General features: G+C 47.7%; 2 protein-coding genes across 3 annotated transcripts in view; one reads left to right on the forward strand and one right to left on the reverse strand.

Annotated features, from left to right (window-relative positions):
* SYN3 (synapsin III) overlaps positions 1-14,117 on the reverse strand; it is a 444,404-nt gene that overhangs the window by 273,965 nt on the left and 156,322 nt on the right. The window lies entirely within an intron of this gene.
* Positions 1-14,117, forward strand: part of TIMP3 (TIMP metallopeptidase inhibitor 3) — a 58,336-nt gene that overhangs the window by 36,611 nt on the left and 7,608 nt on the right. The window contains exon 2 of the mRNA XM_036093512.2: positions 7,459-7,541. Coding sequence (XP_035949405.1) covers positions 7,459-7,541 — 83 coding nt within the window. The remainder of the gene's footprint in view (positions 1-7,458; positions 7,542-14,117) is intronic.

A 14,117-nucleotide genomic window follows, 5' to 3' on the forward strand; every position in this document is an offset into this window, starting at 1 on the left:
CCTGTTTCCTTGCCGGTCTTTTTAAACTTGGCCCCTGAATTCCTCAGGGCCTCATTTATCTCCTTGTCCCTGTGAGCCTAGCACAGTACTCCATAAATGATTGTTGAACAGATGTTTATCTGGCCCTATGAACTGAGAACTGCGATTAACCCCTTCTGATGGAATAAGGCTCAGAAAGACTTGGTCATAGGTCAAAGCTTACCCATAGGAGTTATTTATCTTTTTTTTTTTTTTTTTTTAATCACGCTTCATGTAGGTGGCCCTTTTAGCTTCATGTATCCAGCAGATACATAGTAGGGATGTGTTATGTGCCAGGCTCTCCTCTGTTGCTCAGGCTACAGTAGTTAGTAAAACAAAGAACCTGCCCTCTCGTGAGGCTTGCATTCTAGTGGACAGCACACGGATACGGACTATGTCAACTGGTGGCCAGTGCTGTGGAGCAGTGAGGCTGGCCAGGGGCGACAGGGAATGCATGAGAGAAGATTATGGGGGATCATGGAGGCCCCCTGACCAGGTGATATTCGAAGTAAGTGAGGGAGGGAGCCATGTGGCTATGGAAGGAAGAGTGTTCCAGCGGCGGGGGGTGGGGGGCGTGGGTAACTGCAAGGGCAGAGGCCCTGAGGTGGTGTTTGGGGTGGTGAACAAGGAGTCGGGGGCTGGGGGCCAGAGTGGAGCAGGTCGCCATTTCCAAAGATGAGGAAGGTAATCGGACCATGGGTGAGCGAGGGGTGTTTTCAGGACCCAGTTTTGGATGGGTTGAGTCGGAGATGTCTTATTAGACCTCCAAGTATAAATGTACACTAAATGTAGACTCATGTTGTGGGGGCTCTGGGTTGGAGGCTGCAAAGATGGGAGCTGCCAGTGGTACCGATGGTACAGGCCACGAGCTGGGTGGAAGTGGGAGGAGGCAGAGGAACCCACCACTGCCCGGATTGAGCACTGTGGAGGTCGCGGGTGACCTTGACGAGAACTGCTTTGGTGGCGTGAAGGAGGGAGCTCAGGTCACGGCAAGAACCTTTCAAGGTTGGCATTCATCCCCCTGACCTAAAAGCCAGGATGGGAAGTGACTTGCCCAGTGTTACATAGTGACAGGGCCCTGACTGCATCCAGGTCCACATGCTCCATGCCTGCTCATTCCAGTGTCTCATGGCCACTTCTCCAGGGGTTTTCCTGATCTGAACTTTCAGCCTCCAAGTCTTTGTAGAGAGGCTTTAAGGCGTGGTGACACAGGGGCTAGAAACCAGAAGGACTGGGTAGGGCAGGCCTTCAGGTGTCTGCCCTCCACCCTTCATTCCTAAGGCCCTTTCCCCAAACCTGGACATCATCAATGTGTCCCCAAAGAGGCGAGGGTGACTGGAGGTGGATACCAGAGCTCCTCGGGGGATGAGGAAATGCTGGATTGGATCTCTTGCTGTCTTCCTCTGATTAGCACATTTCAGAACCTTCAAGTAATCACCATCAGCAACCTAACAGTATATCATCTGTTTAGCTTCAGGGTTACAAAGTGCCTTTTTACATATACATCGTCTCATCTAATTAATCAGCCTAATTAACCTCAGACCCACACTGTTGTGAGAAACCTCAAGGATCGTCAGGTTTTGTGGTTTCTAAGTTATTTTATTTTCTTCCTTAAAAGCCTTGCTGGAAAGCACAGTATGCTAAACAGATGATATTCTATTCTACTGCTGATGGTGATTACTTGTAGATTCTTATTACCAATCAGAGGGCACGTGTGTGTGAGTGACTGGGACAGAGTGGTTGGGTGGTCAAAGGGATGGGGGTCACTGGGGACTTATCAGGGGGGCCTTCCTCCTAGGGACCAATCCACCTCTCTGATCCTTAGCAGAGCAGACAGCGAGGGTGGGGAGGTGCAGAAAATTATGAAATGTTTTGCAATCAGTATAAATCCCATGAAAAGGCTTCAGGCAGTCTGCTTTCTTGGGGGATCCACCAATTTTTCTTCCACTGGGAAGCAAAACCACCCTCAGGGTACCTGATCTTCTTTGTAGTTGGAAAACAGGGACAATAATAGCCATCTCATAGAGTTATCATGAGAATAGAGCAAGATAGCATGCATGCACTGCTTGGCACATGGGAGGGGCTTAATAAATAGTTGTTGCTATCAGTGTGTTCTAGTCCCTCCCTCTCCTCTAGACTTATTGATGTGATGTAATGAAATGCAGGGAGCTGATGGTTAATGAATGGGTGGGCAGCTGGAGGAGCAAGGGAGCCTGGCTCTGCCCTCTTTGGATAGGCTAAAATGCAGGATCTCCATGGGGCACAAGACCAGGGAATTGCCTAATGGGCTGAGCCAGATGGGCTGTGGGCCTGCCTTGCTGTGGGTCCCTTGCTTATTGTCTTTGTCATGAGCTCTCGGCCTTAAAAAGGCCTGTGTGGATGTCAATCAGGAAATAAACATCAAGTGACTATCAGACACTTCCCGACCCCTCTTTTCCTCCAAGTCCAAGTCCAGGAAGACAGGTGAGCCCACAGTCCAGGCCTTTCTGCTTACCTAGATCCTGCCTGCTAGGGGCCCATCAGAAGAACATTCTCTTCCCTGGGGTTTACACTAACAGTGACTTCTGCTTTTGGAGAAATTCATCCTACCTGCTGGCCAGGTCTTACCTACCCTCGCTCTCCTCCTAAAAACCATACCTTAAGTCAGCAAAATCATTCTAAAGGGCCTTCAGAGAGACAGGAATGGGACAGAGGGTGTGTGTGTGTGTGTGTAGGGGGGGTATGTGTATATACTGAAAGTATCTCACTCACGTGATGGCTGAATCAACTCCTCTACCATAGGGAGGATCTGTAGTGCTCTCAACAGAATCCCAAGATCTAAGATGGGCAGAATCCATGGTCTTAAGTTGGTATACATTAATTCATTTAAGGGATCCTTGATCCAAAACTCAGCCAAACTTTGCATTCCAACCTGCTAGCAGGAAAGTCCAACCATCAGATCGGGGTAGAAAGGTCTGGTTTGATTGAAGGTGGTTGTATGAGAGGTGGAAGGAGAGGGTGAGAGGCAGGGGCTTTCTCGTGGGCATCCTGTCCCCTCTGAATATGCTGATGAATTACAGATGTGCAACTTCTGGACACAGCAGTAAGCTGCACTGGAAGCTGAATCTTGTTTGCCACTGGGATTGTTTTTGTTCAAAACTTGTGCTGCTTATGGTCTACATTACTATGGATGGAGGTGGGGGCAGGCAGCACACAACTATATTTCTGGAAGGGATGTGCCTTGTTTCTCTTGTTTTTGCAAGCTCTTACTAGCCCTCCCCACAAAAATTATTTAAAGAAAGAAAATTATATAGAGATATGCCTTTACACCTGGATCCTCAGGTGTATGATATATTTAAGAGGGCCCTACATATATTTACAGGTCTATGTGCCAATTACATAAGCACACATAGCCTGGTCAGTTTCTTCTTACAGACTTTTAAATTAAAATACTGTTTACTCTGTTCTCCTTTGACCTCCATACCCGTGGAAGCCCAGGTTCCTTTCCCAGGAGCCAAGAGGCTCCAAGACTGAGATTCAGGCTGTTCGTCATTGCACCTTTCCCTGACTGGTGCTTTCAGACCTTGGACACTAGCCTTCTAGCCATGAACTTTTAAACTTTGTCTTCCCACTAGCTGTGCTCTGTGGAGGTAGGAAATGGGACTTCTATTTCTCGTCATCACCCCCACCAGCACACCAACCCAGCTCACACCCATGTCGGTTTAGCTGCTGGGGGACACTGGGTAGACAGTGGGGGCCACGTTCCAGCATGAAGGAGAAGAAAGAAAACCTTTGTCTAGCCCAGCCCATCTGTAAAGCTGGCTTCTAGCCACTACACCAAGGTGGCGGGAACAGCCCAACATGCTGCCAGCTCTAAGTTTGGAAACTGTCTTCTGTTGTTGTTGGAGAACCGTGACCTTCCATACCTCCCCTGTCCACTGTGGCCCCCAGGCCAGCGAATACTTGGGAGCACCGTTATTGCCAAACAAGAAAGTACAAAATAGCACACATTTGCATTGCAGAGGAGAAACCGAAGCAAATAAAGACATATTAATTCACAGACCTAATGGGCGGTTTGAGGTTGGCTGGTGTTTTTACTCTGGAAGGGCTTTGTGAATCTCTTTGGGAGAGCAGAATATTACTTAATTTTAGTTCAGTGTAGGGCAGTTTTGTTTTTATAAAGAAAACACTGGTGTGGCCTCTATGCTGGGCCTTCTCTGCCAGACTTTCTGGACCATAACCACTTGGTCAAGGTTGGTCCTGGTGGGCTGCTCTTGGATTACATGTGGGTGATGAGATAGGACAGGTCCCTGTGATGAGGTGGGTGCTCCAGACTTAAAAACACCTCATATGTTTGTTCTGACCAGTTTACATGTACTCCCCCACCTCTCCCTGAAATTCTGTGTGGCCAGATATTTTGAGGAGCTTGCCTTTCTTCCCCAGAGAGAACCCCCAGGCCTTAGCTTATGGTGTATGTTAGAAGATAAAGATACTCTGACAAATAACAATAGAGGTCACTGGTAGGGGTGGTATTCTAACAGCAGTGACAGCAAACACTCCGTTGTCAGTCACAAGCATGAGGGTTATGAGGAATTGCTATAAATTAGGAAACGAAGACACAGAAGGGTTTAATGACCTTCCCAAGGTCATGCGGCACCACTGCTGGGATTCGAACCCAGGCAGTCAGGCTCCAGAGCCCTGGCTCTTCCATGCTCTTCCATGCTCTGCCATGTTGCTGCTCCACTAGAATTAGGACATGGCTTGTAAGCCACGTGATGGGCACTGGGCCAAGACAATCAGAAAGATTTAGGAGAAAGGAGGTCGGGGACACGGGTTTGCCTGAGGCCGCACGGTAATGGTGGAACTGAAACTCAAAAGTGGCTTCCTGACTACAGAAACTTACTCCCTTTTCACTGAACTATTCTCAGATGAAAATGTTCCAAGCTCAGGCCATTTCAGGTAAGGAAGGAATTGGCTCGCTATGTGTGCAGAAGCTTCCAGAAGTACCTAGCTTTATGGGACAGGTCTGCTTATGACATGTTATGTCTAAATGAAGTCAAGCCATTTTTGAGCCAGGAAAGGGTAGAAGTTGCTATTTAAAGAAATCCCTTTTGCGATTTCTTCCCCCAAGGCAAAGACTCACTTGCTAGTTTACCTTCTATGTTAATGAAGCAGCAGAGGATGGAGCCAAATCAATTCAGGAAGAATCAATAGTAGAGTCCTGGCAGATATGCTCTCTGCCCAACAGTTAAGCTGTTACAACCTGACTGTGGGAGTTACTGTAGAGGAAATAGTCCCTGGGCCTCTGGGAGGCTGGCTCCCTGCCGAGGATGCTGCTACAAAGTTAGACACAGAGGTGGAGGCAGAATGTTGAGGGAGCTTGGCCTGGAATCTTGCCAACCGCTCGTTTTTGCAGCGGACTTGGAAACAGCCACTCGCCTCCTCCCAATCTGAGCTGAGTCCGCTAAATTGCTAACTTCGCCAATGGGCTCTGTGTTTTACCCTCCTTGGCAAGAAGGTCTGGAGGGGCTATTGATTCATCTGGGTCTTGACTTCATGTCTGACTGGAAGAGTGGGATCCAAACTCATCTGGGGAGGAACAGGACAGAATCCAGCTGGGGTGGCAGAGATTGGTTCCTAATAAAGGTTGTTTTGTTTTGTTTTGTTTTAATTTAAGAGATTAGAGTCAATGAATTGAGAAACATGGTGGGACGTCCAAAATGGGGAAGGATAATGGAGCTACCAGCATGGGCAGGAGTGTGTGTGTGTGTGTATGTGTGTGTGTGTGGTATTCTGTTTAACAGACATTTATTGAGTACCTACTCTTTTTAGGGGCTAAGTACAACTAGAGGTAAGAAAGAGTGACAGGATCTTAGAGCTTGAAGAGTTCAGTTTGTGACTCAAAGCACGGCTGCTATACATGTAAAATCCATTCCATTCTGGGCAAGGTCCTAGCATGAGAGCTTCCAGACCCCCTTTTCTTGCCAGTTTTTGTTATTAGATGACTTTTTTTGGGTTGAGCCAATGAACACAACTTCTCTGTAATTTCTGAATTGTCTTTAAGATCTGTCCATTATTCCTCCATGTGTGAGTTCTATAAAATATCTGAAGACAGCTACTGGGTGCTTCTTCTTCACATAAAATACAAAAAGAATGCACAGCCTCTTATAATCTCAAAGTAAATCCATCCCTCCTCTGTGTTCTCACTGCATGTAGTAAATGCCTATCTTACAGGCTTCCTCACATTGGTCTAATAGTTTTCCTGTTCATAGTCAATTGATGTTTACTAAGCAACTCCTTTCTGCCAGATGTTGTACTAAGAAATTTCATAAGATCTTTGTTTAATTCTCATTCCAATTCTTTGATGTAGGTAGAGTTACACTCTCTTTATAGAGGAGAAAAGTGAGGTTCAGAAGAGGAAGTGGCTTTAATTCTCTGTCAGTTTCCTTGTCTGTATAATGTGGATGGTGATATTGCCCTTGTACACAGTCTTGAGGAGTAAATAAATGAGATGTACTACTGCATACAGTTGGCATGTGATAAATGGGAGCTACTTTTAATGGCAGCAATCCTTCCATGGTCAGCCCATGCCATTTTTGGTGATGATGATGATGATGATATCAATAATGTTCATATAACATATACTATGTCGGAGACACGGTGCTGAGTTTCACATGCATTATCTTACCTAATCCTTTCAATTCAGGAGATTGGTACCATTATTATCCCGGCTTTACAGAAGAGGAAATTGGAGGCCAGAAACAAAGTTCCTTGCCCACAGTCATAATAGCCATAAAGAGCAGAGCTGGGGTTAGAACAGTTCCGTTGGCTCCTGAGCCCCTACTCCCAACTTCTCCCTCCTCCACCACATCCTAACTGAGCTATGCTTTACTGCATAACTTGCCATCCATCTAAGTGCTAGGAATGAAGGGCCCCATCAGAATGCTCACTGGCCATGGAGAGAGGCTGGGATGCATTGCAATCCTGCAGGCATGTCAGGACTCAGTGAATGTATGCATGCAAAGGAGAGCCCCAAATGAAGGAGCATTCAGGAAGAGGTCCTGGTGGAAAGAGAATAGGTCTGGGAGACCAGGCAATTGTCAGATGGACAATGGAGGGATGGCAAGAGGCTCTAACAAGAGCAGTAGATTTTGGATTATGGTAAAACCAGAGTTAAGAAACTCCTCCAGGGGTGAATGCAGCCTAGGAATTTCCAGGGTTGGCAATTGTGAACATTTGGGATAATTAAGTTGAATGATGACTGCCTGCCTTCTCGCCTCCATTCCTCTCCCACCCCCCAGTGTCTCTCTTCTGAATTCTTGCTTTTATAAACACAATCATCTACTCAAGTTAGCCCAGAGGTAAGAAAGCAATTCCAGGCACCCAATCTGAGATGTGGTCCCTGATGTGGTTCAAGTCTCCCTAACCTCCTTCCTGTCTATATCTTGCCTTTTTCTGCAGTGATCCGGGCCAAGGTGGTAGGGAAGAAGCTGGTGAAGGAGGGGCCCTTTGGTACGCTGGTCTACACCATCAAGCAGATGAAGGTGAGTGACAGAATCCGGCTCCAGGAGAGCTCTCGGGTTTTTTGGCAGTAGAGTCCTAGCCAGGGGAGGCAAGGTGGGTGTGCGTAGCCCTCCCCACTGCTGGAGAGAGCATTGCTGAGGCAGAAGAAAGGGATGGCAGGGAGTGGGGGGAAGGTGGCTGCTTCACCCTAGAGCCAGCGCAAGTGGAGTCCCTCAGAGGCCATCGTTAAGAGGCTCGACTCTGGAACCAGATGGCAGATGCCTTGTTCCCTGGTAACTGGGAGACCTTGGCCAAGTCACTGTCCCTCTTTGGGTGTCAATCTTCCCATCTGTAAAATGAGGGGATGGGACTAGTTTGTCTTACAGGCTCTTCGGAGCTCTCAGTTTTGAGTTTCAAAATATGCAGTTGCTGAGATTACAATTTATGTTTAACTCCTCGAATCTTTACACTGAACTTTGGCTGATCACAGGAACCTTATCCTGGAGTAGGAACTGCACCCTCCTTCCCTGTTTTCCCAGACCTTGCATCCCAGGTGGTTAGCACCGTTTACTAAGCATATTCGTATAACTGAACATATTCCTGAGCATATTAACATTATGAAGCACACTAAGGAAGTCCACCTTACTATAAAGAACATCAGATTTCAAACCTGCAGAACCTGCTTCCTTGTCTCGGTTCTACACCTAAATAGCCTGCTTACCTTGGAATCCCCCCTTTCCTGGGCCTCCATTTAGCCACCTGTTAACAGTGCAGGGTTGGGGGGGTGCACGGGTGGCTCAGTCGTTAAGCGTCTGCCTTCAGCTCAGGTTATGATCCCGGGGTCCTGGGATCCAGCCCCGCATCGGGCTCCCTGCTCAGCGGGGAGCCTGCTTCTCCCTCTCCCACTCCCCCTGCTTGTGTTCCCTCTCCTGCTGTCTCTCTCTCTCTGTCAAATAAATAAATAAAATCTTTAAAAAAAAAACCCCAAAAAACAAAAAAACAGTGCAGGGTTGCGCTTAATGCCCCTAAGAGCTCTTCTCAGCTCAGGCATTTCAGGATTCTAAGTGCCCTGGGACACGTGTGGTGTTACTTCCTTTTTTCTTTATTTTTTAAAAAAGATTTTATTTATTTATTTATCAGAGAGAGAGCGTGCACAAACAGGGGAAGGGGCAGACAGAGCAGGCAGAAGGAGAAGCAGGCTCCCCTCTGAGCAGGGAGCCCAATGCGGGGCTCGATCCCAGGACCCTGGGATCATGACCTGAGTCAAAGGCAGATGCTTAATCGACTGAGCCACCCAGGCACCCCTTTGTGTGGTGTTACTTCTAAGCAAGAGCTGCTTTGGGTGCTGGAAAGGGGTACTTATGTTTGCCTTAGCATAGAGGGCTGGTACTCACTCACCCCGAATAGCTCAGCAGCTGGTCCATCACCCCACTTTTGTAAGCACCTCCCTATGTGCAGCACCCTGTGCCAGGAGCCATGGAGGCCACGAGAAAGATGGGACTCCTATGTTAAGGAAGTATAGTCAGGTCGGGAGAGAAGACCCAAGACACACGTGCACGACTAATCAGAAGTTCAAGATGGGGTATGCTCAGGTCCAAGTGGACTGCCAGCCCTTTTACTCACTGCCCATATTTGCATCCCCAGAAACTAGAGCAGGACCTGGCTCGCAACAGGGACTTGGTGGATGTTTATCCATCTAATGGAGAAATGAGGGTGAGACTCTACTGGCCTGAAAACTCCCCAGAGGAGACAAGGCTTGACACTCAGGTAGAACTGAATGGGGGTAGTGATAGCCCATGGGTGGTACCCAACCATCCCAGAGGCAGACTTCCAGGCCTCATTATTCCTGCATCCTAAGGCCTGAGGTTTGATGTACTAAGTTCATAACCTGTTGCTTTGGATTCAACTTTGGAAACATCCACAGCCTTCTGGTTATGTAATGTCCAGAGTCAGCCCTGGCTAGGTGCCCTTGGCTGCCCAAGCCTGGTCATGGGACCAGCTTATGTCTTCAGACAGCCATGGGGAGAGAAGAGTGTGGAGGGGGGAACCAAGAAAATCAACAACAACCAAAGCAAGCCCCACTGTACAGCCCCCGGCAGCCAGTGAGCAAATGCCAAAGCATGTTAGACAAAGCAGAGGTTCAGGCAACACTCCCTCCCCCACGCCGCCCCACTCTGGAACAACCCATCACGGTATGGACACTCTGGCCAGCAGATCTGAGGGAACAGCTGGGAGACAGTGGTTCCTAAGCTTGCCTAGCTTCCCTGCTTCTTTTGGGGCCTGGACACCAGGGTGATCAGAATGTCCCATTCCCCCCTCACTGGTGTCAGGCCAGCCTGTGGGGGGTTGTTTGGAGGTCAAATTACATTTGTTCATGCATCAGCTTCAGAGCACACACACCCACTCCCAGGCCGGTGGCATCACACTATCCATTCGCTATCTTTTACCCGGATTCATGGAACCAGGGTGTGGGGCACTAGAAAGTAAAATTCCTTGTTTTACTTCTGACACAGGCTCAAAGGGGAAATGACTTGCCCAGTCATGCATTTAATTAAAGACAGATCTGGTTCCCAAGCTAAGGTGCCGGGATTCCTTCCCAATCCTGTGTGTTCTTTACATGGCTCCCCAAATCTCCCTGCCATCTCGCTTTGATCATCAATCACTATGTAATGCCTTTTTATTAACTCTGCCCCTCCTACCAGCCAAATATTAGATAACTCGTAGAAGGGTCATTGCCCTTCTGTCCTGAGAGGCCACTGAATTCTGCTGGTCTCCAGGGAGCAGTCTGCTAATCAGGTATGGGGTGTAGGGATTGGAGTAGTTCATCTAACCTTCCCCCTCCCTTCCTCTCTCCTTCCTTCTCACTCTCTCTGTGCTGAGCACTGTGCTTCAGGCTGGGTATACCCAGATAATATTTGTTATAATGAATATAAGACTCTATTCAAGTGATATGTACCGAGCTACTGTGTACCAGGCATTCTGCTAAGCCTTTGCATGGATCAGTCCTCATAACAACCCTATGAAGTAGATACACATTATCCTCTAATTTACAGGTGAGGCAGCCGAGACTTGGAAGGGTCATGTAACAGTCAAGTTCATAGGACTAGAAAGTGGCAGACGCCAGGGAAGCTATAGAGCCTTTGCCAACAGGGAGATTACAGAGCAGTGGAGCTGCGGGCTGATTCATCATTCCTGCCCCCTTGGGGCCTACCCCACCCCATTTGTATGTAGTTCCACAAGGGAACAAAAAGAGGTTAGCTTGGGTTTGTTCGTTTGTCAACCAGCAGTGTAGCTCTTGACTTGCAACATCCTGCAAAGGGTGCATTGAAAACTCTGTGGGAGAGAAGGAGGAGAGGCCAGAGAGGCGAGCCTGCGTGAGTTTTGGCACTGGTCCCTAGGTGGCTTTGTTCTGGTGGATTAGAGTCTACCCCAGAGAGTCGGACGGGGTGAGCAAGGGCTCCCTTAGAGCAGAACTAAAGGAGCTCGGAGAACATGAGAATTTGAACCTCCCTGTCTCACCTCTCCCTCTGTCTCAGAGTTCCCACCTCCTCCCCTCAAACTTCTCATCCAGATGAAAGGCAGGCAGACCCTCTCCCATATGCTAATTCCAGAACCTCTGGTACACGTTACAGGCAGAGACGCACGCACAGGTGTGTGTGGGGGGAGTGTACGAATGTTAAGGGAGCTTATTGCAAACTCAAACGTGGAGACAGCTGGAGCAGTTGCCAGAATTGGTCACTCTAATCTGTCGGGACCTTATCTCCTAGCGGGACCATGAGAAAGCAGTCCGCTCTGCCAGGAGCTGCAGTTTGTGCGGTGGAGACATGCTCCCAGGCTAGCACGGCAGGGGACAGCACGTGGGGAACATCATGTCCCAGCTGGTCCTGGGGGGGGGCGTTCCATGGGAAGGCCCAACTGGTCATGTGCTTTGCATGTCCTGACTCTGGGCAGGACAGATTTGCTGGGCAATTGGAATGCTTGGCCCCTGGGGACTTCCTTCCTTCAGTGGTTTGTCTAATCAAATGAGCACTATTGCAAGGTCTTGCCTTTGAAGCTCCAGCTGGAAGCCTCTCTGACCCTCCAGCCCACAGGGAGCCATTCTCCTTCTCATTGCCTGTAACTCTTTCTGGTCTGGGGCTCTCAGCTAGCCCTCAACAGAGAAGGCCTGCATTCTCATGTGCTCTGCTTTTCTCTTATAGAGAAGGAAAAACTTTGGCTGCACTTATCTCAGTCCAGTATCTAATGTCTCTGAAACTCAGTTGCTTGGTCTGCAAATGCGAATAAGTTGTGGGTTTAAAGGAGTTCATGGTGTAAAGCAGCATCCAGCACAGCTCATCTTCAGGCATGCTGGCTGTATTTGACAGGATGGTAATATTTCATGCTGTCAATGCAGAGTGAAAACCAGGCATTCCATAAGAAATATTCAAAGCCCCCAGATTCAGAAATTTCCTTCTTAACATTATTTGTCCCTTCACCCCAAGGGAAGCTAAATTCTTCGAACTCTTGTGTACATGCTACCAAGAGGGGAGGCCCAGAGGCTTATAGAGTCCAATGTGGTGTGTGTCTACACACGACAGAACATTATTCAGCCTTAAAAAAGAAGGACATCTTGGGGCGCCTGGGTGGCTCAGTCGTTAAGCATCTGCCTTCGGCTCAGGTCATGATCCCAGGGTCCTGGGATCAAGCCCCACATTGGACTCCCTGCTCCGCGGGAAGCCTGCTTCTCCCTCTCCCACTCCCCCTGCTTGTGTTCCCTCTCTTGCTGTGTCTCTCTCTGTCAAATAAATAAATAAAATCTTAAAAAAAAAAAAAAAAAGAAGGACATCTTGTCATTTGTGACAACACAGATGAACGTGGAGGACATTATGCTAAGTGAAATAAGCTAGACACAAAAGACAAATACAGCATAAGCTCACTTTTACGTGGAATCTAAAAAAGTTGAACTCACCATTGAACTTCTCACAGAAGAAGAGTAGAATGATGGCCACTAGGGGCTGGGAGGTGGTGGAAGTGCGGAGATGTTGGTCAAAGGGTAAAAATTTTCAGTTCTACAGAACTAAGATGAATAAGATCTGGAGATCTAATGTACAGCATGGTAACTATAGTTAATAATACCATATAGAATACAATAAATTTGCTAAGAGAATCACACACACACACAAGGTAACTATGGGAGGGATGGATGTGTTAATTATCTTGATTGTGGTGACCATTTCACAATGTATACAGACATCAAAACATCATGTTTTATGCTCTAAATAGATGCATTTTTATTTGTCAATCACACCTCAATAAGCTGGAGAGAGAGAGAGAGAGAGAGAACACAACCCACTTAATCTGAAGTTCCAAACCAGCTTTAAATCCCTGCATTAAGAGATAAGGTTGGGGAAAGGGATATAGAAAGAAGAGGACCAAAGCCTTCCCTCTGCCGATATGAATTCAAGTAGAACTAGTTTTAAGTTGACTTTTACTGAATGTTGTGCACCAAGTACTATTCTAAGTCATTTAATTCTCAAAAACACCATATAAAGTAAATACTTTGCCCCATTTTACGGGTGAAGAAACTGAGACCCAAGGAGTTTAAGTGGCTAATAAGTGGCAGAGACAAGGTTCAGACTGGCTGGCTGTCTCCAGAACCTGAGTTGACCATTAATCCTCCAATGCTTTGACTAGATTTGACTGTATTTTCCATTTCTGAGAGTCTATGATTCTCTGATGTCAGGGCATTACAAACCTATCATGACCCTCCTAAATTTGTCAAACCAGTTCTCAGTCTCTATGAATACAGACCTAATGATACTTGCAGGGTCGATATTTAGGTCAAGATGGGATGATTATAAAGAAAAGATAATGAAATGGGTACAATCTGCTTTACCATATGGTTAAATTCAGAATTGACCCTAAAAGGCAGCACTGTGCTTGTTCAGACCTCATCGTTCACAACACATTAACGTTTTGATTCTGCATGCAAGCACTACAAGCCATGTTGAAATCAAGATTCCTTCAAATTCAAAAGGAGTGAGAACTCAACTGAGCAGCTGAAGTCACTGGACCCTACACAGGGCCTTGATGCTCACTCATGAGGCAGAGAGGACATGAAGGGGAAAGACTGACAAGGTTGTACTGAGGCCCTAATGGCATGGGTCCGAAAGACCTGGAGTGGAGACCGAGTTGAAACACTTGCCAGGAACTCAAGGAAGAGCCACACCAGAGGAGAAGCTGCTGGGCACAGGAGGGAGTGTAGGGAATGTTCTCCGAAGGCCACACTTGATGGCACGCACACAGCAGTGCTCTTAAGCATGGTTCCTGTTAAAGCCAGAGAGGCACCATCCATCACTGAGGAAGTGGGGGGTACGTTGTGACCCGCCCCTGCTCCCCCGCGGCATAACTGAAAACCGAGTGTGGACAGCAGTTCTCACAGCGCTTGGCTGCATTTCCTCATTCAGCTGGTGAGCCTCTCGGGAGAAGAGGGTTAAAAGAGAGGCCAGGTAAATTAAAACCATCTGCACTGATGGTTGCACACAATTAGAACAGCATTCCCCTTAAAAAGGCAGAGGCTCCCAAACTCTGTGGGTCCAACAGACCCTTTATGATGGTGGAGGTCCTTGTGGACCACC

This window comes from Halichoerus grypus, chromosome 6 (genome assembly GCF_964656455.1).
Source record: "Halichoerus grypus chromosome 6, mHalGry1.hap1.1, whole genome shotgun sequence".
Taxonomy (NCBI): domain Eukaryota; kingdom Metazoa; phylum Chordata; class Mammalia; order Carnivora; family Phocidae; genus Halichoerus; species Halichoerus grypus.